Source organism: Urocitellus parryii, unplaced genomic scaffold, assembly GCF_045843805.1.
Source record: "Urocitellus parryii isolate mUroPar1 unplaced genomic scaffold, mUroPar1.hap1 Scaffold_60, whole genome shotgun sequence".
Classification (NCBI taxonomy): domain Eukaryota; kingdom Metazoa; phylum Chordata; class Mammalia; order Rodentia; family Sciuridae; genus Urocitellus; species Urocitellus parryii.
The window spans coordinates 716,125-741,034 of NW_027554101.1; the positions used below are offsets into that span (position 1 = coordinate 716,125).

General features: G+C 46.7%; 1 protein-coding gene and 2 pseudogenes across 1 annotated transcript; all 3 read left to right on the forward strand.

Moving 5' to 3' along the window:
• Nucleotides 1-327: 327 nt before the first annotated feature.
• LOC144252836 (melanocyte-stimulating hormone receptor-like) lies at nt 328-1,260 on the forward strand (annotated as a pseudogene).
• Nucleotides 1,261-3,926: 2,666 nt separating this feature from the next.
• Nucleotides 3,927-11,009, forward strand: LOC144252820 (tubulin beta-4 chain-like). Its single transcript, XM_077794921.1, has 4 exons — nt 3,927-3,938; nt 10,098-10,206; nt 10,643-10,757; nt 10,820-11,009. The coding sequence occupies exons 1-4, from the start codon at nt 3,927-3,929 to the stop codon at nt 11,007-11,009; spliced, it is 426 nt and encodes a 141-aa protein (XP_077651047.1).
• A 34-nt stretch (nt 11,010-11,043) lies between these two features.
• The window catches only part of LOC144252814 (dnaJ homolog subfamily B member 14 pseudogene), a 28,564-nt pseudogene continuing 14,697 nt past the window's right edge, over nt 11,044-24,910 (forward strand).

Below are 24,910 nucleotides of genomic sequence, written 5' to 3' on the forward strand. Positions count from 1 at the left end.
ACCACAGCAGCCTCCAGAGAAGAGGTTGGCAGTGCAGTGGATGACCAGCTTCATTGGCACTGTGAACTGAGATTCCGATTCCCTGAGCAGAAGGTCCACACCACAGAACTCAGGGTCCCAGCCAGGAAGTCTCTGGACTCTACTGGGGCCATGCCAAGGCCAAACTTTGTCCAGCCAGGGAGAGGGTGAGTGCAAGTGTGAGAGCGGGATGGAACAGGACAGGTGTGAATGACACCCGATGCACCATGAGCTGAGCTGGTGCCTGGAGCCTGACACAGCTGGAGTCTGGGACCCTCCATCCACCCCTCTTGCTCTGAAGACAGGATTATGCCTGTACAGAGGAGGCTCCTGGGCTTTCTCAACTCCACCCCTACGGCCACCCCTCAGCTCAGGCTGGCCACCAACCAGATGGGCCCCCAGTGCCTGCTGGTGTCCATTCCTGACGGGCTCTTCCTTGGCCTGGGGCTGGTGAGCTTGGTGGAGAACATGCTGGTGGTGGTGGCCATCGCCAAGAACCACAACCTGCACTCTCCCATGTACTGCTTCATCTGCTGCCTGGCCCTGTCTGACCTGCTGGTGAGCACCAGCAATGTGCTGGAGACTGCCATCTTCCTGCTGCTGGAGGTGGGTGCCCTGGCAACGCCAGCCGCTGTGGTGCAGCAGCTGGACAATGTCATGGACGTGCTCACCTGTGGCTCCATGGTGTCCAGCCTCTGCTTTCTGGGTGCCATTGCTGTGGACCCCTACATCTCCATCTTCTACGCACAGCATTGTGACACTGCCCCGCGCACGAGGGGCCATCGTGGCAATCTGGGAGGCCAGCATCCTCTCCAGCATCCTCTTCATCACCTACTACAACCACGCAGCTGTCCTGCTTTGTCTCGTCACCTTCTTTCTGGCTATGCTGGCACTCATGGCAGCTCTCTACATCCACATGCTTGCCCGGGAGTGCCAGCATGCCCAGGGCATTGCCCAGCTCCACAAGATGCAGCAACCAGTGCACCAGGGCTTCTGCCTGAAGGGCGCTGTGACCCTCACTACCCTCCTGGGTGTTTTCTTCCTGTGCTGGGGCCCTTTTTCCTGCACCTCACCCTCATCATTCTCTGCCCCCAGCACCCTGCCTGCAGCTGTGTCTTCAAGAACTTCAACCTGTTCCTGGCCCTCATTATATGCAACTCCATTGTGGACCCTCTCATCTATGCCTTCCGCAGCTGGGAGCTCCACCTGACACTCAAGGAGGTGCTGCTGTGCTTCTGGTGAGCAGGGAGAGTGGCTGCTGGAATCAAGGCCAGGATGCTGGGCAGAGTAAGACAAAGGTATCCAGTGGCCCGAGACTGTGTGGCCTTGGTTAGGCCCTTCCCTTCTTGGTCCCATTTGCCAAAGGACAGACTAGATGATCTCTAAAGGTGTGGAAGCACAGATCCGGGGACAGAGAGAGGGGTAAGTGTGACCTCCAGAAACCAACCCTCAAAAGAAGTTGTGGGAAATGGAGGAAGTTAGGGAGGGGAGGGGCTTGGTTACTGGGCAGCAGGGGCAGATCCTAGGATCCTAAAGAGACATTCTCTGTCTTAAGGAGTTCTGCTTCTGCCTGTGACTAGGCCATGCCCACCATCACTTGGTTTTTACTGCCAGCTCTTGGGGCTTGTGCCCTCAGCAGCTGGGACAGGAAGATCAATAGGAGCCATGGAAAAGGGACCCTGCTCCTGTTCAGGGCCTCAGGAGAAAGGACTTTGTGTCCAGAAAGATCCAGCCACAGCTGTGTGGCAGGCTGCTTTCAGAAGTGAGCTAGGGGACTGGATTTGCAGAATGGGCCTATTTCACAGGGGTGTCCACCAGAGTGGGGCTGAGCATCCATTCCAGTTTGCAGGCTCAGTGGAAACCTGAGAGTTGGGAATCCAGCACCACACTCACCCCAGGCATGGGGATCCAGCAAAGGCACACTCTGGCTGTAGAAGAGGCTGCCCGTCTGAATCAGTGGCCAGTGCCTGGGAGTGCAGGGCCAGGAAACAGTTGGTAATAATGCTGTGCCCAGGTGCAGCCTCACCACCATCTCCTCTGAGAATGGGGTGAGGTTGTCTGGGGACTCAGGATGTCCAAAACCGAGTCCAAGGCAGTGGGCATCTTGGGGTGAACTATACTGCTTGGTTTTAGAGAGTTGTGGACCCTTGTGTCCCTCTTCTGAAGCAACCTGGGCTTCTCACTAAGCCCACCTAATTTTCCTGCACAGACACTGGACATCAGCAGACCTCCTCCTTGGGGTAGGCTTGGTGGGAGCTATCATGTCCTGTTAACCTTCTCCCAGACAGGTCTAGTAAGCAGCCCCCACCTTGCTGTCAGCTGCAGCCCAGACTGCTGGTTCCAGGCAAGGCCAGTCTCTGCTGGGAGACAGAACAGTGAGTCAGCCTTCAGCCTGGCACCAGAGCCCTCTGGGGACAGAGGGGGAGCTGGCTTGGTCTGATGCCATCTGGCAGAGAGGGACTCCAGGCCTATGGATGGTTCCAAGCTTCTTCCCTTGCACAGACAAGGAGGCACAGCCAAATACTCACCAGAACTCCTTGAATGGGGACAGCTGGAAACCAACCACGGAAAGCCACATCACGGACAAACTGTGGGGGAGGGGCATCTCTTGAGAACAAAAGACCCATTTCTATGCTTGCCAAACCAGGGAGCTTCTCCGGAGAGAGGAGAGAGACGCAACTACAACACACAGCACTCCTGCACAGAATGGAGGGCACAGGCGCCTGCAGCTTGTTCTCAGCTGCTGGCTTTGAAGTGAATGATGCTTGAGGGTCTACACACTGTGGTGCTGCCTGAGACGCTTCTTAAGGGATTTCTGTCATCAAAATTCCATGAGGACCTCATTATAAGGTGTCATTGGAATATCTAACCCTAGATGAATATTAAACAATGCAGTATGTATGAATAGAATGATGCAGGGCAGATACATCCTCTCCTTCCTCTTCTGACAGTCTCCTTAAGTAGGTGGTTCCAGATGGCTCCAGGTCCCCTCCTTACCCTCACTTATACCAAGAGTTCAAGGATACAGGTGACATCAGGAAATGAGTCAGAAACTGCTGTCCTCTGTCTTTTGCCCTGGTAGGTCCAGTGCCTGGCTTATTTACTTTTAGGACAATTCCTGAGGCGGATATTCATGGAGCAAGGGCTGCCTGCCAGGCGCTGGGAATGACCAGGAGTGCAACGCCTCCTCATGGCAACCCTCGGGGAGGAAGGGCAGGTGGCACCTTCCATTGCCAGGTCAGGGACTCTTTGAGCTGCATACATAACCTGCTGCCCTTCTGTTCCCATAGTCTCCTAACTCGGATGTTTCTGGGTCCTGTCTGAAGCTCGCTTTCTTGCAGGTGGCCTGCTTAGTGGGTTCCTGCCTCGCCCACCCCTACGAACCTGGCAGAGACCAGAATACCTTGTCTGCCACAAGATAGGGATCCAGGAAGATGGGGGTTTGTTCCTAAGCAGATGAGAAGAAAGACCCTACTCACAAAGCCTCAGGGTGGGGCTGCAGCAGTGGTGGAATCCAACAGGGCAGCTGCCTCAGGGAGGGATGTCCAAGGGCCCAGGGGAGCTCTATTGTCCTCCCTGGAGTCCCCACTCGCCCAACCGGACCCTCTGGGAGGCAGTCCCTCCATTCGGAGGCGCCAGGCCCGGCCTAGTCCCGGCGGCGGGAGTAGGCGCCGCATTGCGAGGGCGGAGCCCGGATGTGCGGTGCTGATGCTGCAGAGCCGGTGCCGCATTGTGCGGCGGCGCCCTGGGATTGGCCGCGCCCGCTGATGTCAGGCCTGCGGGGGCGGGGCCCGCTCTATAAGAGCTGGTGGCGGTGGGCCGCCGACACTCTGCAGCCCGCCCGCCCGACTGTCCGTTTGCGCTCGCCACCGCCCGGCCAGACGCAGCCAGCATGAGGGAGCAACCAGATGGGGGCCAAGGTGAGGCCACGCGTCCGCCAGGCGTGGTGCACCGCGGGCTGCACCCCGCGCCGCTCCCAGTCTGGGACAAAGGGATGAGCGCGGTACCCCGCCGGGCGGCAGGGGCGTCGAAATACTCGTCCTGTGATTCCCACCCGCGCCTTTCCTCTGCCCCTGCCCAGGTGACCTCGGACTGTTGGCGGGCAGCCCACGTCAGCTGCTAAACCTCAGCTCCATCTATACCTTCTCCCTCCCCAGCGCGGCCTCAGCAGGTCTACTGCGGGACTGTCTGGGCGTGGCCCTCTTTGGGGCCGCACCTTAGCCTTGAGTGAGATGGATAGGGTGAGCAGCTTTGGGTGGGCTCTCCCCCAAAGCTATGATGATTCCCTCTGCCCAAACCTCCACTGAAAGAACGGGATGTCCTCCAAGGGACAGAGCCGCCCTCCTGTACCCAGCCCTGTTCTGAAAACCCTAGCTTCCTAGCCCCACCCTATTCCTTTGTTGGAGGAATTGGGCCTGGACTAGGGTGACCTTGGTCCAGAACTGGACTCTTCCCTCAACCCTGCTCTTTGTGGACAAAGGCGGGATACCTCCCTGGACCGGGCCCACCCAGGGTCTATACTCCTGTAGCTTGGACACTGGAACAAAGGGTAGCTGCAGGTGAGGGGGCTGCAGCCTCCCTTTGCATTTCTCCTTGTTAGTTCATCTCACAGATGTCAAGGCTGAGGCAAGGAAAGGTTTGGTGTGTGCCTCTGCAGGGAACTTCAGGTGTCCTCATCCCCACCCGGCCTGTGAGATAGCCATTCCTGTTCCCAAGTCCTGGAAGGCTGACCCCTGCCCAAGGTCACACAGCAGGTTTAAGGCAGCTGGCTGACCCCTTAGCTCTGTCCCTTGCAGAGCTGGGGCTTGGGCTTGGTGGGTGGAAGGGTCTACCCTTAGAACAACAGTGTGGAGGGAGGTGGCTTTGTCAGGACCTAAGCCAGGGACCCAGCTCAAGGTCGCTGTGGAGCTAGTTCCCAAGAGGGCCTTGGGGGAGATAGTTCCTGGAGGGGAAGGGGTCGGACAAGAACTTCCCCTGGAGGCTGTTGCCATGGTAACCAGGCAGGAACAGAAAGCTAATTACCATGGGCTGGGACAGCCATGTGGCTGACATGTAAATTGCAAGTTTGGCTCTAGGGTGGAGATGCCTCTGAAGGGGGTGGGGCAGTACGGGGAGATCCTCTAATCACCAGAAGAGACATCTGTGTCCCTCTAGGAGGGATACTGGGGGAGGGGAGGCTTGAGGGCTAGGGTTCTCAGATCTAATCAGGACTCCTGGTGCAGTCAGTGACAGCTGCCCTGACTTGATGGGAGGAGCTGAACACTCCTTACTGTGGTCACAGGGACCAGGCCTGCTCTGAACATCTGCTCCTGGGAGGGTCAGAGGTCAGTGCTGGGTGGAGAGGATGGCAGCCCTGAGGCCTGCCTGGTGACCCTGCTGCTATTGCTAGGCCTGGCCCAGCACTTCTATCCCACAGGCACACATTAGACAAAAGCTCAGTCAAGTCTACACCCACTTCCTTATGCAGCCTACAGAGTGCTGGACAGTGTCTTCAGACACTGGACTATGGAATATTAGGTTTGCTTCCTATTTTTATTCCTTTTGAGATGTTTTTACTAATTTATGTTTGTTTAAAAACAATTTCCCCTTCTGGGCATGGTGGTGCATGCCTGTGATCCCAGCAGCAGCTGAGAAGACTGAGGCAGGAGGATCACAAGTTCAAAGCCAGCCTCAGCAATTTAGTGAGGTCCTAAGCAATTTAGCAAGATCCTGTCTCAGAATTTAAAAAATTTAAAAAGAGCTGGGGTTGTGGCTCAGTGATTAAGCGCCCCTGGGTTCAATCCCTGGTACCAAAACAAAAACAATGAGAAAAAATATTTCTGGCTGGGTGTGGTAGCGCAGCCTCTAACCTCAACTATTCCATAATTCCCAGTTGCGGCAGAAGGATCCCACCTTTGAGACCAGTTTGAGCAATTAAGTGAGACTCTGTCTCAATAAAATAAAAAGGGCTGGGGATGTAGGTCAGAGGTAGAGCACTTGCCTGGTGTATGGAAGGCCCTGGGTTCAATCCTCAGTAGTTAAAAGGGGGTGGGGGTAAGCAAACAGAGGCAAATTTTCAGAGGAGGGGGTATACTACTTTGTTTTTCCTTTCTCCCCTTTGTGGTGATCAGTGATCGGTGTGAAGCAACTTAGCACTTCTCTCCTGCAGCCCCCCAACCCTGCTCTCAGGGGTCCTAAGCTGGAGGTCCCTGGGCAGGGCCCTGTGTGAAGGATTCATCTGCTCAGCATCTACCCCAGACCACAGGAAATTTCTTGTCTATTGTTGCCGGTCCCTGGTACAGCGGGAGATAGCTCCCTGCCATGGGCCGCGGTGGGGATCAGGAGCTTTGCCCACTAGCTGCAGGTGGGCCAGGGGCTTTTTTCCTCCTCCCGGGTCCCTGGGTGGGCCACGCTCAACACAAAGGGCCGCGGACTCCAGGAGGTGCCCGGCTGGGGTGGGTGAGCGGAGGAGGGAAGGGTCAGTGGCAGCAGAGCCTTAGTAATTTGTGGGAATCAGCACCGTAGTTGTGGCTTTGTTTCTGTCATCTTGAAGGCTGTGGCGAGATGGGCATCACCCGCCCCGGAGGATGAGAACACCACAGCTCCGGGAAGCTGAGTCACTTGTCTGGGATCACGCCATGGGCTGGGCCAGGCAGGGATTTTAAATCCAGGTCTTGCAGAAGTGGCGTGGTCACGGCATAGTGGGCGGGGACTCACCCTACCCCCGCCCCCCACCCCGCAACCACCAGCAGACGAGACAGGGCTCCCCCTGGTTCCCTAGGCTGGGTCCAGGCCCCAACCCCACTCTCCTCCCGTCTATGGCCGGGCAGCGCTGGACCCAGCCTGGAGTCCTCTTTGTCTGCGCCCCACAGAACGCCTGAGGCCTGGGCGACGCCCCTCCATCCGCTACTGGGCGGGGCATCAGGGCGGGGCCTGCCCTGTAAGCCAATGGGAGGGGGCTTTCCCCCTTGCCCTCTGGGCTCCCTTCCCCTGGTTCGGCCTGCAGTTTACAACCTGGGGTCGAAAAGAGAGGCTGGGCCCAGAACCTAGGATCCATGCTGCATCTGGCAGTTTCTTTTCTGTGATGATGCTACTTAATTTTCAAAGTTATATTGCTCTGATTATTAAACATGTTACATAATGTACTTTAACCATAAAACTTTATTTTAGATTTTTAATCTGAGTGGTAAACTCAGGGGAGCTGTACCACTGAGCTGCATCCCAGCAGTTTTTTCTTTGATTTTTTTACTTTGAGTCAAGTCAATTTTATGAATTGCGAGTCTGACCTCAGACTTGCTCTCATCCTGCCTCAGCCTCCCAAGTCCCTAGGATTACAGGTATATGCCACTGTGCCCAGCAATTTTTTATTAACAACAACAAAAAAAATGCAATGGTTAATATATTCTTCCTGTGATAAGTTGAAACACTGCAGAGTCCGGTGGCTTAGATCTGTAGTCCCAGCTGCTGGTAAAGGCTGGGGAATAAAGAAGATCACTTTAACCCAGGAGTTCAAGGCCAGCCTGGGCAACATGTTGAGGCTCTGTCAAAAAGAAAGAAGCACTGCAGATGAGGAAACATTTTTCCCTTCTGGGTCCTGCTCTCCAAGCCCAGACACCATTTTCTGTTCTTCCGATCCATTTTATTTAAGTTACCTGCACATATGGTTTTAAATAGCACTGAAGACCTTGTGACCAATGAAGCCCACATCCATGGAAGGCTTTCTTGTCAAGGCTGAGCCAGTCGCTTGTGGGTATCGTTGTCTGTCTAGGTTGAGGCTTCTCACTGGACATGTGGCTACCACTGACTGAGTTGCGTGCACTGTCACACACACACACACACACTGTTGAGCTCCTCTCACAGTGGCCCTGTAGCCAGAGGCTGGGGCCCTCCAGACTAATGGATCAAGGGCCCTGGCTCTGGACTGTCAGCAACCAAACAGTTCTTTAAGACAGCCTCCAGGGTCAGAGAAGAACACCTCTAAATGCCTCCAACCCATCTGTGTTTTTAATTTTATAATTAAAAATCAACACACACTTATTGCTAAGAGAACAATAAAACTTAGTAAAGGCAAAAGTACACAAGAGAGAAAGAAATCCAGTCTCCTCCTTGCTGAGAAGTGACCCCTGAAAACAGTCTCTTGGGATAAGCTTCCAGGAAACATTTTTCCTGATTTTTATTAGTAAATGCTTTCTTCATACTCTTTGGACTTTTTAAAATTTTATTTTTAACGAATCTTACTTTAAAAGCCAATGTGTTCACGTGACAATTCCAACAGTACCAAAGAAGAATAGTCTGTGAAAAGCAGTCTCTCTCCCAGCCCAGGACCCCAGGCACCACTCTCTGTGTCTCTCTTAGAGACATCCAAATATAGATAAGCACATGCAAACTGTTCTCTTCCACCAGCACATGACTCCTATGTAGAGGCCCTTTGTTCCCAAGGCTTCACACCAGTAACTCATCTGGAAGTCACTGCAGCCCCGAGGAGCAGAGCGGAGGCGATGGGAGGGGCCTCACAATCCTAGATTCTTGGAGTCTTACACATGTGACTTAGGAGGCAGATGCTGTGCCCCAAGGAAGTGTCTTCTTCTGATGCTCCCTCATCTAGGGTGTGTGCCAGCATGTGGGCTAACAGTTCTGCATGGTACTAACCATCTGCCATGAACTGTTAATTTTCTTTGCATAGATTAGCTCACTGTATTCCTATAGATTTGTTATCAAGCTCACTGTACAGACTGCACCAGGGCACAGAGAATCCTGGTGACCTGCCTGAGGTCACACAGCTGGGAAGAAGTGGGGCCAAGCTGTGAGTCCTCAATCACGGTGCTACTGCACATGCCCTGTGCTACCTACCCTGCTCCGCTGCAGGTGTGGGACCAGAGTTTGAGAAGCATTGTGTGTTCCTCCCCAAGGTGGGTGCAGCAGGTGGTAGGGCATGAGCCTTAGCATTGTCAGGTTCCATGTGGATGGCAAGGTGAGGGTGGCCTGAGGGAAGTTATTCCCACATGGGACCCCAGTAGCCCAGCTGCAGACTCAGTTGGGAGTGCTTGCTCACACTGGCTCCCAGGGTCCCTGTGGGTCTGCTTGGCTAAGACAGTGTTTTGGTCAGTTTTTGCTGCTGTGAATAAAAGACCTGAAAGGAACAATTAGAAGAGGAAAAGTTTATTTGAGGCTCACCGTTTCAGAGGTCTCAGTGCATAGAAGGCTGGCTCCATTCCTCAGGGCTCAAGTGAGGTTGAACATTATGGTGGAAGAGTATGGCAGAGGGAAACAGCTCACATGATGATCAGAAACCAGAGAGAGATTCCACAGCCAGATGCAAAATATATACCCCAAAGGCATGCCCCCAGGGACCCAACCTCCTCCAGCTAACCCTACGGGCCTTTGGTTAATCCTATCAGGGGATCAAGTCTCTAATTGGGTTAAGGCTATAACCCAGTTATTTTTCCTTTTTTTTTTTTAAAAAAAAAGAGAGACTGAGAGAGGAGAGAGAGAGAGAGAGAGAGAGAGAGAGAGAGAGAGAGAGAGAGAGAATTTTTAATATTTATTTTTTAGTTCTCAGCGGACACAACATCTTTGTTGGTATGTGGTGCTGAGGATCGAACCCGGGCCGCACGCATGCCAGGCGAGCGCGCTACTGCTTGAGCCACATCCCCAGCCAGTTATTTTTCCTTTAAGCCTTCTTGCATTGTCTCACATGTGAGCTTTTAGGGGACACCTCACAATCAAACCATGACAGGCAGGGCTGAGCCCCAGCACTGAACACTGCTTACTCTGATGCCAAGGGCCACACGTAGTGGCTAAAGGATGTGACAGATCTGGGCCTGCTTTCCCTTGTCTAGAAAGAAGGAATAATATAGCCCAGGAAGTGTTATCTCCTTGCCCATGAGTGCAAAGCTGGGTCTGGGAACCTGGTTTATGTGGGCTGAGCCCTGGTCTACCCCTGGGCCCCCTGGGCAGCCTGGTCATGCAGGCAGTGGGTTGTCTGACAGGTGAGAGCACAAGGTTTTCCTACTCATAGGCTGTGAGTTATAAGGCCCCAGGAGGATGGGTCCTAGCCTTGGATGTGGCTGCTCGCTGACTCTTCTGTGCCTCCCTTGCAGTTCTGGGAAGTCATCAGTGATGAGCATGGCATCGACCCCAGTGGCAATTATGTGGGGGACTCGGACCTGCAACTGGAATGCATCAGCGTCTACTATAATGAGGCCTCCTGTTAGCACCTGCCTTTGGGAACCAGGTGCCTGGGTGAGCAGAGTCCTAACACCTCTGTCACCACTGGTTGGCCCAGAGGCTAGCAGGTGTCCTGGAGATGGGGAATTCATACTCACAGAATGAAAATGACAAGTCAGTTGACAGCCAGCACAGAGTGAGGTGCAGACCTCTGATGGCAAAGAGGGCAGGTGTACAGTCCAGAGGAGCGGGCTGGGGGAGGGCCCAGAGCCCACTCACTGGAGGGCTTGGTTGGGGGCTGTTTGGTAACCAGTGCAGAGTGATTTCCATAGCAAACTGGTGAAATATCAGCCTGCCAACAGGGATGCACAACTTGACTGCCATCTAAGGTATCAACCATTTTATACATGGCAGGATTTAGAAGGAAGTGAGGAGCCCTTGAGACCCACATTACTGAGCAGCCCCCCTCTCCCCTCAGCTCACAAGTATGTGCCTCGGGCCATTCTGGTGGATCTGGAGCCTGGAACCATGGACAGTGTCCAGTCTGGGGCCTTTGGGCACCTCTTCAAGCCTGATAACTTCATCTTTGGTAAGTTTCTCCTGCTACATATGCACTTAGGGCCCAGCAGCCTGGGCAGGTGAACCCACATTGCAGAGGGGGTGAGTCAGAAACCGGCAACAGCACGGCCATCCAGGAGCTGTTCAAGTGCATCTCGGAGCAGTTCACAGCCATGTTCCGGCGCAAGGCCTTCCTGCACTGGTACACGGGCGAGGGCATGGACGAGATGGAGTTCACCGAGGCAGAGAGCAACATGAACCACCTGGTATCCGAGTACCAGCAGTAACAGGACGCACGCCACGGCCGAGGAGGAGGGCGAGATGTACAAGGACGACGAGGAGGAGTCCGAGGCCCAGGGCCCCAAGTGAGGCGGTTCCCAGCTGGTGCCTGGCCACTGCAGCCAGGGCCGGGCCGCAGCATCTGGCCCAGGGCCCTGGAGCCACAGTGTTGCCCCAGCTTTGCTTCCCAGGCCGCAGCACTCCAGGGCTCTGATGCTGTCCTTCAGTATTTATGGCCCACCCCACCCACAGGAGTCCACTGGGCTGTCCTCCCACTTAGGCCGTGTCCATGTCGTGTGGCTCATTGTCTCTTTCATTGTGGCTCCAGGCCTGATGTTTCATGGTCTGTTTTGTTTTTTTACTGGTTTGTGTTTATATTTTGGGGGGATACTTAATAAATCTATTGCTGTCAGATACCCCTGCCTGGTGCTGGAGATTTTTTTTTTTCATTCTGGAAAGTCTGGTTCAGAAGGGTGAGGAGAGGTGGCAGTGTGGCCCAGATGGGGACAGGCCATGGTTCCCAGGCTGGCCTCTGACCCAGGCCTGTTCTGGAAGCCAGGTGTGTCGAGGGCACAGCCCTGGGAGTCCTCAAGTGGGGAAGGAGAGCTGGAGAGGACCAGCCCTGCCTGGGTGGAGCCCTGTCCCTGAACCCCAGTGTCTCCTGGGACTCAGGAGGAATCCCACACTTGTCCCAGGCCCCCCTCAGGGCAGCTCAGGCTCAGTGCTTCTCTCTAATTACTCCTGGTCAGTGCAATAACTGGCTTCAGACCTGAAGCCTGACACCTGAGCTAGGGAGGCTAGGAGGGAGCCTTCTGGAAAGGTACTGGTTGGGGACAGTGAGGTGTGATGGCTCCCTGCACCCCCTGGTGGACGTTTCTTGCAGCTGCAGGAGGCCCAGTGTCCCATGACACTGGCACCTGAAGAGGGCTTGGTAGAAGAGATGCTCACCCACATCCCATCTCCTCCTACAGAGTAAGAAGTCAGGTGGGAACTGACATCTAAAAAGGTCCTGAGCTTAAGCAGAATAAATCAAGTGAGTCCCTGTCCCTGGTAGGCCAGCTCCAGGGTGGCTCCCTTTGACCAACAGATATGCAGTGGCTCTCTGTCAGCTCAGGCAGTCACAGGAGAAGGAAGGTCACATGGTGGAAATACCCTGTGTACCCTTCATGGCTCATGAAGATGAGATGCCCTTGGTTCCCCAGACATCACTGTGAGAGTGGAACCGCACTGCTGGACACCAAGTCACAGAGCTGTGGACTTTCCTCAACTCTCAGACTCAGCAGAGGAGTGTCTCCTGCCTGGAGCAGTTGGTTCCCATTTAGAATTGATGCATTTCTTGGAGGCCATGGTTGAACTTCTTCTCCACCAAATCCTGGAGAAATTTACCGTGTTTTATAAAAAAATAGACTGGGCATTTAGCAGGTGATGGGTATTATGGCTGTGCTCTATGAGTGGAACAAATATCACTCTAAAAGGCAAATTCCCTTTGGGGTGGTAGAGGACCTTCCTGGTATGTTGAACATCAGTATGATCCCAGCATCAATCAGGGGGTCCAGTCCCGTCTGCTTCTCTTTGCCTCCTGCCATGTGGTGCTGCAGCATCAGTAGCCCTGGTCAGGAGCAGCACCTGGATGTTTGCACCCTGGTCTCCAGAACCTGCTGCAGTACAGCTCTCTCATTGTGAACACCCAGTCTCAGGAGCTACTCAGAGCAGCAAAGACTGGACTCAGCACACACTGGGGCTTGGACTTGAGGTGGGCATAGTAAACATCTAAAGAGGTGGACTCAGCCCTGGCACTGGGTAAAGGGTTGGTCTGTGCCAATTCTAATCTGAGAGCTAGAATACCCACCCAGCAGCCAACCTGGAATCAACCATGGAGTTAACTCTTCAGACACACAGGTATCTTCTCTAACCTGAATTCCAGAGGATGGCCTGGATAGCCCTGGGGCTCAGGCAGAGCTTGATTCTAGATATAGCTCCTACACAGAGTTCCCCTAGTTCCTTGGTTAGAGGATCCTGGGAGAAGGTCCCCTAAGGCCCCAGTGCTGTATGTCTGCCAGCTGCAGGGCCAGCTTGGAGGGTAACAGGCAGGAGATGCCACCCTGTGCATCATGGCCTGAGGACTGCAGAGTCATAGGGTAGGAGTTGGAGACAGGACCTCTGCCAACTGTGCATAGCAGGTGAAATGTGGGGTCCAAGGAACTTGCTCTAACTCAAGTCCCATGATGTTTGAAGCACTTTTTATGATCAATAATGGAATCCTGTATGGGGTAGATGGATGAAAAACATGTGCCATGTGTAGAGCAGAAAATATTTTAGAGGCAAGAAAAATGGCTTCCTTTCCCTTCTGACACTGGGCATGGCCCTGGAGCACATGAACCTAGCTGAAATGAGTCAGGCAGAGGGAGACATCACCACACCATCACTCAGGTGGGGAATCTACTGCATCAGGTCCTGGAAAGAGAGAGGACAGTGGCCCCTGGAGAAGGGAAGGTGCAGAGAGGGCTGGGGTGAGGGTGGGTGATGAGGGCCACATGCAAAGAAGGCCTTGTCCTGTGGATCTGCAGCTCACAGGGCACCTGTGGCCCACAGCCAGGCTGTGCTTCACAGTGACTGGGGCAGAGCATCTGGTGGGCTCCCCACACCAAGGATGGACAGCTGGGCGTGCACAGCCTGAGACCCATCATGGCGCCTGGCACCCCATGTCAGGGTGCTATCCTCTGCCTCACTAGAGCTAGGTTTCAGAGTAATTATGAAAATACAGCTAGAATCACAAGCTGTTTGTCTAATGGACAGAGATGCTCATATTCTTAGTAATGTTGGTGATTAAAACCATCACATGAGAAAGACAACATAGAAAACATGAAACCTTATTGAAGTCCTTCAAAACATATTTCAATGTAAAATCCCTAAATCTAATTTATATAACCAAGTGCAAATTTCATAACCAGAAAACCAGGCTTCAGCCATGAAATACAGAGACTCTGCAAGTCACAGGTGTCATGTTTAGAGAAAGGTATCCCAGTGCCCTCCAAGGCTCAGGAAGAGCTGAGTGAGGCCCTCAGAGCAAGTCCTGAGGTTTCAAGGAGGCTAAGGAGACAGAAACTAAAACACAGGGAAAATAAACCTTTGGGGAAATGCCCTCTGAATGCCTAAAAAATATTATTTTTGTTCAGTAATGTGAAAATAATTGTAAAATGCATGATTATTACTTAGGTATGTGTAAGGCCATCAGAGATATACAATCATTGAAAATGATTGTATTTATAATTTGCATAAAGATAAATTAATAATAATTTGAGAAACTATTGCCATGTATACAAATTTCACATACACCAAATGCACAGAAAGCAATTTTTCCTCATAAAAAATTTGTTTATGCATCTATGAATATGTCAAAAGCCACATGATTTTGTAAAATTATACTGCTTAAATAAAATGGTAAAAGACTTAAAACTTGGAAGTATTACTGATAGAAACAAAATATCATTAGTTGTTATAAAACATAATACTTTAACTTTACAAATTACTATTTTTGCACAGCCTGGGATCCATCATGGCGCCTGGCACCCCATGTCAGGGTACTGGCCTCTGCCTCACTAGGACTAGGTTTCAGTGTAAGTATGAAAATACAGCTGGAATCACCACCAGTATCTGATGGAGAGAGATGCTGACATTCTTAGTGATGTTGAAAATCAAATAACATCACATGAGAAATACAATAACATGTTTACCTACTTTATATACAGAGATAAGAAAAATTGTGGTATATATGTGTAATAAGAATTGTAATGCAAAAAAACAAAGTACATGTATAAAAACATAAATTGGTGTGACATACTTTATATACAAATATATGAAAAATTGTGCTCTATATGTGTAATAAGAATAGTAATGCATTTCACTGTCATGTATTTTAAAAAACTAAAATCAATAAAAAAGACAACTACTTATAACACATCATATCTTATTCAAGTCCCTCAAAATATATTCCACTGTGAAATCCCTAAATCTAATTTACATGACCAGTGCAATTTTAATTACCAGGAAACCAGGCTTTAGCTATAAAATACAGACTTTTCATTTTAGGGAGTCATATTTATGTAACATGATCCCAGCATCTACCAGGGCTCAGGAAAAAGCTAAATAAATCCCCAGAGCAAGTCCTTAGGTTTTACTGTGACAAAGCAGACAGAAACTAAACCACTGTGGAAAGTAAACCTGAGAGAAAATGCCATTTGAATGCTGATAAAACATCTATATTGTTCACTTAAACACACACATAAAAATGTACAATGTACTATTATTACATACATATTTTTAAGGACATCAGAGACATACAGCAAAGGAAATCATTGCATTTTTAAATTTTATTTTAAAAGGAAAAAAAGTGTCTAGGTAAAAACAAAAGTCTTATGTGGTAAAATTGTAATACATCTAAGTAAGCAATAAGAGGATCTAATTAAGTAATAAATAAATGTAAATAAAGGGTAAATTTTTAAAAGTTTGTATGCAACTAAATTGGTTATATATAAATAATGCAAGCAGATAAAACTATTCAGGGTTTTCCCCTAAAGTCAAATATTAACATACTATATATAAACCAAAGTTTAATCTCTATGTTAAAATGACAAGGATTTCCTAAAATGTTAATTTATTCCTAATATTGTGTCTGTTAAGTTTTATTCTCTAGAGCAACTAGTTTATACAACTCTGGTTAAACAATAACTCTTATTATAGAGTATTGTACTATATTATAAAGTGTAGATTTTTCTTTAAAAATATAAAAACATCAATGTAATTGTGATATTCTTCATTACATATTAAATGTGTTCATATTTTTCAGATATACAAGTCTTTAAAGTAAAAAGGTTTAAAAGAGCATTTCATAAAGCTTCTACTTTCCATACTAAACTTGTCTGTAATGGTAATTTGAGATTTATAAAGATAAGCAAATTTTATTGGGAATTTAATTATACACTGAGATAAAAATTTAAATGTATTTTTAAAAGATAACAAGAATCTGATCTGTCTAAAGGTTAATGTTATAAAACATTATGCCCCTTCTTCCCACAAAGCAAAATTTAAAAGCTCTCTTGGCCTTTCCTTGTTTCATTTTTTAGATGTGATGTCATATTGTGTTAGTAATATTCATATAGACTCAAGAAACAATATATAAACTTTATAAAATGATATCAAATAAAGAGGTAAAAATCAGCTTCAGAACTAAAACACTTCACCTAAGATTTGTGAAGAGTCTCACCTGAGTGAAGTCTCTGCTTTCCATCTTACCACATGATAAAATGGCTCCAAATAGGCCAGACTTTAGCTCTTTTAATGTTATATTTGAAAGGCTGATTTTATTGTAAAGATTATTATAATCTCAAACTGGGGATATAATGTATAACTCAGCCAAGGTTCAAAATTATGTACAAACTAAATATGTTTTTATTCTTATTAATTTAACTTTTTATTTTTCTTATAAACTCTATAACTGTTGCCTGCTTTTAGAGGCACTGCTTCACATACACACAACCTAAGTTTATTGGAGACATTAAATCATCTTGTATAGACAGATAGTAATTAAAAGGGATAAAAATAATTGTGGAATTATAAACATTAAAGTTAAAACCAAGTACTCTTACTGTAAGACTAATAAGAGTGACTTGCTAGATGTTTAAGGACAAGGCTTGAAGTTAAATCAAAGGGTTCAAAAACCCGATATTTGGCTCTTACTTCTAATATCACCCACATCCTACACAGGCGATGAAGTCAGGGTCACTCCACGTGAATTGGGTTGGCAACTAAAAGACCACACAAACACAGAAATGCATTTTGAGCAGGCCAGGGATGACTCTGAGACCTCAATTCCCATGCAGCAAGGCAAGTGGAGAAAGGGAGGCCAGAGGCAAGAGAGCGAGCACACCCTGAACCCTTGTCTTTATTTAGGGGAAAGACATTTAATAGAAAAGTCCAGCCACATAAGGAAAGGCATTATGTTAGATAAAAAGTGGGAGTATAACCCAGTTCCATTGGGTGACACTCAATTTCAGAGCTGCACTTTCTAGCCCAGCAAAGGTGAGGTCCACCTGCCTCATACTGTATGCTAGGCCAGTTTCACACCCTCATTACTCAAGGATAAGAGGACATGCTCAGCTCCTCCTCAGGACAGCCACTGATATATCTCCCTTTTTGCTTTGGAAGACTAAATAAATGATGAGCTGTTATCTTAAGTTTCTGGATTCTTGTTCAAAGGCACAACATCCTATTGTCACAATATAAAAGAGAATTAATAGCAAAGATAACAGTTCAATAATATACCATGCAGAACTTTTCAATAGGTTTCCAGGATTAATGCCATTTAATTCTTGAAATATTTGATCAGCTAAAGATGTAGGGTAAAAAGATCAATTTTATTTATTTATATTTTTTATATATCTTGAAATAAGATGATGTAACTCCAAAAGATCCAGGCTATTATTATTGTCCTGTTAAATACCTAATAGATGGTCTTTAATCTTTTCCTAGTTCCACTGGAGAACATATTCATACCAAGCATGACATTTGAGCCTTTCCTTGAACTTTAAAGTGGAGAGCTCATTGCCAATATTTATGACACTAACTTCTAAAGCATTTAGCTTAGTTTCAATGTTTTTCTCAATATTTATCTGATTATAGAGGGCCCTGATGTCACATTTCTCATGACTGAAACACTCCGGGTCACTCCAGGTGAACTGGGCTACAGGGAAATATTCACACAAGAGACAGTGATACCTTTTTTGAGGGGTCCTGTGATGGCTTCTCTGACCTTAGAAGTCCATGGAGAGAGAGAAAGAGAGAACATGCTTAATCCATTTGTTGAGAAGAAGCCATTCAAATGAGGCAAGAGGTCAGGTTTCAAGGTGTTGAATCTAGCTTTGTGATGTCAGCTGTCAGCTGGTTGACTGACATCTAGGAAGGCCACACCCAAAGACAGAGCAAGAGAAGGGGACACACAAAGGGAGTTTCCATGGAACATTCTATCCCAAACAGGGCAAAAGAGTAGGATTATAAAAGAGTAGGTGAGTGTAACTCAACCCCATGTGTGACACACCTACACCTGAAGACATGACTTCTGCTTCCTGAACTGGGACAATACCCAAGTCACAATGAAATGTAGTGATTGATCAGAGCCTCTTGCTTCAGGACTGGAAGATGGGGGTCATTCAGACCAGCTCCCCACACTCTGAAAGTGTTTTGAGCCAAACTATTAAGAAAATGTGCATGCTCAGTGTTCTGAGATATGGCCACTGAGGCTGTGACCAGAGAAGCAATGAATGAAACCAAAGCAGCCACCTAAATTATTATGAGACCAAGAGCTTGCTTAGGTCTGGTAAACTGGGCAGGCATTTGTAACATTGTAGCACCAGCATCAGCATACCATGGTTCTGAGATGTTAGCTGGAAATAGAACAAAAGAGGGCTGGTGAATTTCCAGTGTTTCTTTCCCTCTATTATATCTGGTGACACAATTAACAAAATTGCACTTTTTTACAAGCTACAAGATATTTATCAGTTTTTCTCTTAACTCTCACATTTCCAGTATTTAAAACTTAAAGAGATTGAACATAGGTCTGCTTGTACACCTTGTATACAGTAAAATACAAAAATTCTGAGGCAGCAATCAAACACCAAACATCTTTCTGGATGCCACCCTTGCTGGAGGTCAAGATATTATTTAAAAAGCCTCTAGGGATTATGGCACCCTTGTGTAATTGTCTTTCCTCAATTCTTAAGGACCAGTCTAAAATGCATCCACTATTTCTAGGCACTATGTTGTACTGGCAAAGTGTTTGAACAATCCACCTACTTAGGAAAGATGTCAAATTCTATTGCAGAACAATTAGAACAGTGAGGTATTGGCAGATGTTCTTCAGATATGACTGGTCTGTTATGAGAAAGTCCTATTTTAATAACTGTTCTAACATATGGCTTTGAGTTTCTAGGACCCCCAAATTCTCTCTTTTCCTCAAAAGGTACCCATAGACAGCATGTTTATTGTGGGACCAACATATAGGTAGCTGACCACTATAGCCAGAACAATTAAATTCAGTCACATGGCTGGGAGGATTATGGGTGTCTGTAAAACCTCCTATTATTTATGAGTCATTGGTAAATACTGGGATAAATCTTTCAGTTCACACCACTCAGTGAACTAAAGACGGATCTAGAAAATATGTTTAATATTTCTTTCTGTACCACTCTATTTACCTGCAGCTCAAGAGAGCTAGCATGGTTACAAACAGCACAGCTGGAGACTTTGTTCTTCCTTGTTGCTGAGCCATCTCTTCAGCCTGTAGCATTAGGTTCTTCAGCTGTTTCCATGATGGTAACTTTACTGTTGGGTCTCTCTAGGCCTTCTTCATCCCCCTCTTCCTTCAGGTAAATAGGGTGGTACAGGAAGCTTCTTTTTCTTGCTGGGAGCCAAGGCTGACATCTCTGGATTGATCTTCAGCCCTTTGAATCTTGGCTTTAGGTTCTCTATGTCTAATGGCATATTCATGTACCCAGGTAGGATAAACTTTCTGGGAAAATACAAGCATAACCTCTATCACCCATTATCATTGGATCTGGTCCTTTCCATTGACTTGTTTGTAAATATTTCCACAAACTTGGCCCAAGGGATCTGTTGCAATGGAAGATCTCTCACTCAGCTACAGTGTGACCTTCAGAGTAACAATTTAGAACAGTTAAAACAAACAAAGCATGATTAAGGTTATTTTGGGGGGGGGCTTATTCCCCCCTTTCTCTTTTTGTAATTGTAGCTTAATAGATAAATGATCTCATTCTATAATGGCTTGACCTTGAGAGTTATAAGGAATAACTGCTTTATATTCAATACAAAAATGATGGCAGAATTGCTGGAAGGAAGAACTAGTATAAGATGAAGCATTGTCAGTTTTAATCTGCAAAGGAAATCCTGATGGTGCAAAAGCAGCTAGGCAATGAACTATTTTCTTGTACATGATCTGTAGTAAAAATAAATCTAGAATAAATATCACAATAATATGAACATAACACTATTTGCTTTATTGAGGGATGTGAGTTACATACATTTGCCATAACTGATTTGGTCATAAACCACAGAGATTAACCCCAGTTGGTAAAGATGAAAATATGGTAAAGATAAAATATGTATAACACATTGTGGGCATTTAATGAACAATTTCATGAGATTTCTCTCTATTAATATTAATTTTTTTGTAAAGTAGAAGCATTTTGATGATGCAAAGAATGTGAGGCTTACACAAAATCATATAAAGACATTTAGTAACAAACTGCAGTATGTTTATCGATCTTATTATTATCTGATGCTAAAGGACCTGGAAGGTTTGAATAAGCTAATATATAGCCTATGAAACACAGATGGTGATGCATTTGAATTGTCTTTTGTAAAGTATGAAAAAAATTAATAACTCTTGTTATGGTGTACCTAATAGTCGATGTATCAATATTTTTTGTAACTCCAACTGCGTATAAACTATCAGAATAGATATTGATTGGCTCATTTGAAAAAGGAACTAAAGCACAAATGAGAGCTTGAAGTTCTTCTTGTTGTGCAGAAGTATATGATGTCTGCATTATCTCTGTATAAGCACAGCTAAAGAAACCTGCTTTACCTGATCTTGACCTATCAGTAAATACTGTTAGTGCTCAACTATTTGTTAAGCATATACAATTTTTGGGAAAATAAAGGTAGTTACCAAGCAACTTGAATAATTTTGTCATGAGGGTAGTGATTTTCTATTTGACCAGGGAAATTTGCAAAATCTATTTGCCAAATATTAGAGGCTAGGAAAAGCCAATCATTCTGTGGAGTAGAAAAAGGTACAACAATAACATTAGGTTCTGACCTGACCATTTGTAAAACTCATGTTCTCCCTTTAATAACCAACTGAGCAATAAAATCATGAAATGGGGTCAATAATTTTTGAGGAGAATGAGCTAGGTGGAGCCATTTAATAATTCCCAGTGATTGTCATATCGCTCCTGTAGAAGTATGAGCAGTGGGAAATGTTAACAGATACATAGGCTTCTTTGGGCTAATTCTAGTAAGCTGAGAAGTTTTAATAGCAAATTCAACCTTTTTATGGCCATCTTTGCATCTGTTGTAAGTTGACAAGGAGAAATTGGAGAAGGATCCCCCTGTAAAATCTGAAACAAAGAACTCAAATCTTCACAGACTAGTTTTAAACTTTTAAACTCAGCCAATTAATATCACCTAGTAACTTTGGGAAATCATTAAGATATGTAAACCATCAACTCTTATTTGTAAGTTTTGAGGACAGATCATGCATCCTTCAATTTCATTACCTAAACATTCAAAAGAAGAGGTCATTTGTACCTTCTCAGGTGCTATGCATAAGCCTATTGCAGTAAGTGAAGTTTCTATTTTTAAGAATGCATCTGGCCTAGCATGAGCCAAAAGAATATCATCCATATAATGGATAATATACACACCAGGGAATTCTTTCCTTACAGGAGCAACAGCCTGAGCTACAAAGTTCTGACAAAGGATTGGACTACTACACATACTTCGAGGCAAAATTTTCCAGCAAAATCTCTTAACTGGTTGTTTGAAATTTACAGCTGGAAAACTAAAAGCAACTTTCTTACAATTATCTAGATGTAATGGTGTAGTGAAAAACAATCTTTTAAATCTTTTACAACTAAATAATAATCAAAAGGAATGACTATAGAAGAAGGAAGTTTTTAGGCTGTTAGGCTACCAATGGCTTGATAATACAATTAATTGCCCTAAGATCTTATAATAGCCTCCATTTTCCAGATTTTTTTTCTTATACACAAAAATTAGAGTATTCCAGGGATGAAAAGTAGGCTCTATATGGCCAACTTGAAGTTGTTCTTGGACTACAATATTCGCTATTTGAAATTTCTCCCATGTTAAGGGCCACTGACAAACCCAAATTGGCTCTTTTGTAAGCCAGTTAATTTTTTCTGCTGTTTTTTTGGGGCCAAGGAGAAAATCAGTGCTCCTATCAAAATTTTTGATTGAGTGAATTAAATTGTCTTCACTGAGGAGACTGAGTCATAGACAAATAACCTTCTTGCTGATTCCCTTCAAATCCTCTAAGAGAAATAAATCCTTGATCAAGTATATGGAATTTGAAGTTATTAATAATACATCCATGCTGCTTAGAATATCTTGTCCCCCCAAATGTACTGGCAATGTATCCAGGACATAGGATTTAAAGAGTCCTTAATTATCATCTTTATCTTCTCATCGAAAGTATTGAGCACTCTGAGCAGGTTGTGAAATTTGACCAATCCCTTCTATACTGACAGGTGCAATATTTAAATGCCATTTTCAGGGCCTGTACCTGCTGGAGATAATTGATTTATCTGCTCCTATATCTATGCCTTTGAAATTTTTATGGTTGTTTTTAAAATCCAATAGAGGGTACTCTTATCTAATCAGTTGAGGTCAGTAGGCCCAGTAGGGGAACTCAGGATTTGGAATTCTGTTTGGACAGTCCCTAGATTTCCCTTTATAGAGCAGCAAGGCAAAAATAAAATCTGTTCAATTATATTTTTTTGGAGAGAGCTGAATAATGCAATTTGATTGAAATGTAAGTTTAATCTCCCCATCAAAATTTGCTTCAACAACACCTGGTAATACCGGAATACCTTTCTGAATCAAATTGCTGCATCCTAGTAATAAACATATCATATCTGGCATGGTCGCCTATAAATCTCTGTACAAATTAGTTTAGGACCTATCTCAGGAGTTAAAATTAGCTCCATGGCTAGTCAGAGCTCCAAGGTCTTGGCCTTTGGACCAGAAACTTCTTGAGGGATTGTATGGTTGGGCCAGTTGGGCTAGTGCATAAAGAAATTGGGCCAGGCATGATGACATAGGACTAGGAGCCATTGGCTCCTCCTTTTGAGTATACTTCAATGCCCTTACTGTTAGGCAGGGCCAGCCTTGCCTCATGTTTCCCAGTGGTGCCTTAAATGGAGGCTGGCCATTTATGACATTCTGGACGTGGCCTCCCTATGCCATGTGGTTGCCCCTCCAATGGTGCTGCTGAAAATCATGTGAACCTCCCTGATTTCATGGCAATCCATAGTCCCTAGCCCTGTATCCAGCTTTTCCACAATTAAAACACTGCCTCTGAGAATTGTGTCTCTTGGATGGAGGTTGTAGAGCCTGTTTTAATGTCCCTGCAATTGTGAGATCTTGTAAATGCATGGGACTTACATAGGAACAGAGGTGAATAAATTCAGAAATATCCCTTTCTTAGGATGTGGCTATATTATCTCTTGAGAAATATAATTGACATTTTCAATGGTTAGTTGTTTGACCAGCACCTCAGAACAATTAGAGTCACCTACTATGCAGCTAGCAACCTAATACAGATGAGCCATAAAATCCAAGAATTTTACCTCTTGTTCCTGTTGTATTTGACTGAAATCTAAGATTTTCTTTCCTTTAGTAGGTAGTTCCCTCCATGCCCTTCTAACATAGGCACTAATTTTATTATAAACTTCCAAATCATAGTTTAATTGCTTTCCCAAATCAGTAAACTGTGCTGGCCCCATTAGCATCTCGATCAGTCACAGGAAGACTACTGGGAACACTGGACTGTGAGAGACACTGGGAGGGGAAGATGTGAAGACCTTCTGAGAGTGGAGGCAATCCCCTGAACCAAGAAGTATTCACACAGCTCATGTGGTGGCTCCATGCAGTACATGTCATTGCACAGAAAGGGCCAACAACAGGCAAGACTGTGCAGCCTGCACTGAGAGAGGGGACTCCTGACAAATAATACCTGATAAGGAGACGTGAGTGATGTCCAAGGGGAGGAGACTTCTCTAAAACAACTATGAATGTTATTCTCATGAGGATCTGCCTGGGAAGGGAGCTCAGGACTGGGGGCCAAGGTTCTTTCCTCCCTCTGCTTGTGCTCCTGTCCTGACCCTGAGCACCCCCTGCTGGTCTTGGTTGCCCTGCAGGAAGATTTGTGCCTGGGCTCACATTGAGGTCCCCTCACTGTGTCTCTGGCACAGTAATATGTGGCTGTATCCTGGGTGGTCAGGGAACTCAGCTGCAGGGAGAACTGGTTCTTGGATGTGTCTCTGGAGATGGACACTCGGCTCTTGAGGGATGGGCTGTAGGCAGTGCTACCATAATAACATATTAGACTTATCCACTCCAGCCCCTTCCCTACAGGCTGATGAATCCAATCCCAGCAGTAACCACTGATTGTGATGGAGAATCCAGAGATGGCACAGGTGAGGGACAGGGTCTGCAAGGGCTTCACCAGTCCAGGTCCTGACTCCTGCAGCTGCACCTGGCATAGGACACCTGGGGACAAGTACAGTCACACCCTTTCAGTCACCTGGAGTCACAATGTCCACATAGACCCAGGTCTGACACTGAGGACACTCACCTTGGGGAGCTGTGACCAGGCATAGGAAAAGACCCAGCAGCCTCATCTTCTAGAACACACCTGCCTTCCCAGAGACCTCAGCCCTGTCTGAGCAGAAAGCTGGGAGCTACCACAGCCCAGAGGGCATTTGAACCCAGAGCAGGAGGAGGAATTTGCATGTGGGTGAGGCTCTTCTTATATATGGAGAGCTGAAGGCAAGTTGCCCAGGTCCTCTGTGCTCCTGAGATATGTCCCTCTCTGGAACCCAAGTGGAGCTTTACCTGTGAGAGGAGAGCAGGTGGTTTCAGGGGTGCTGGAAGGCTATCAGAGGAGGAGCCTGTAGGGCATGATGTAACATGTGGGGCATGTGCATCATAAAGGAGGAAACCTAACTTGATGTAGGGCATGCAACATGTGGGGCATCTTGCATCAGAAAAGAGAAAACCTAACTTGCTACCCGCTTCCTGGTCCTGGGGC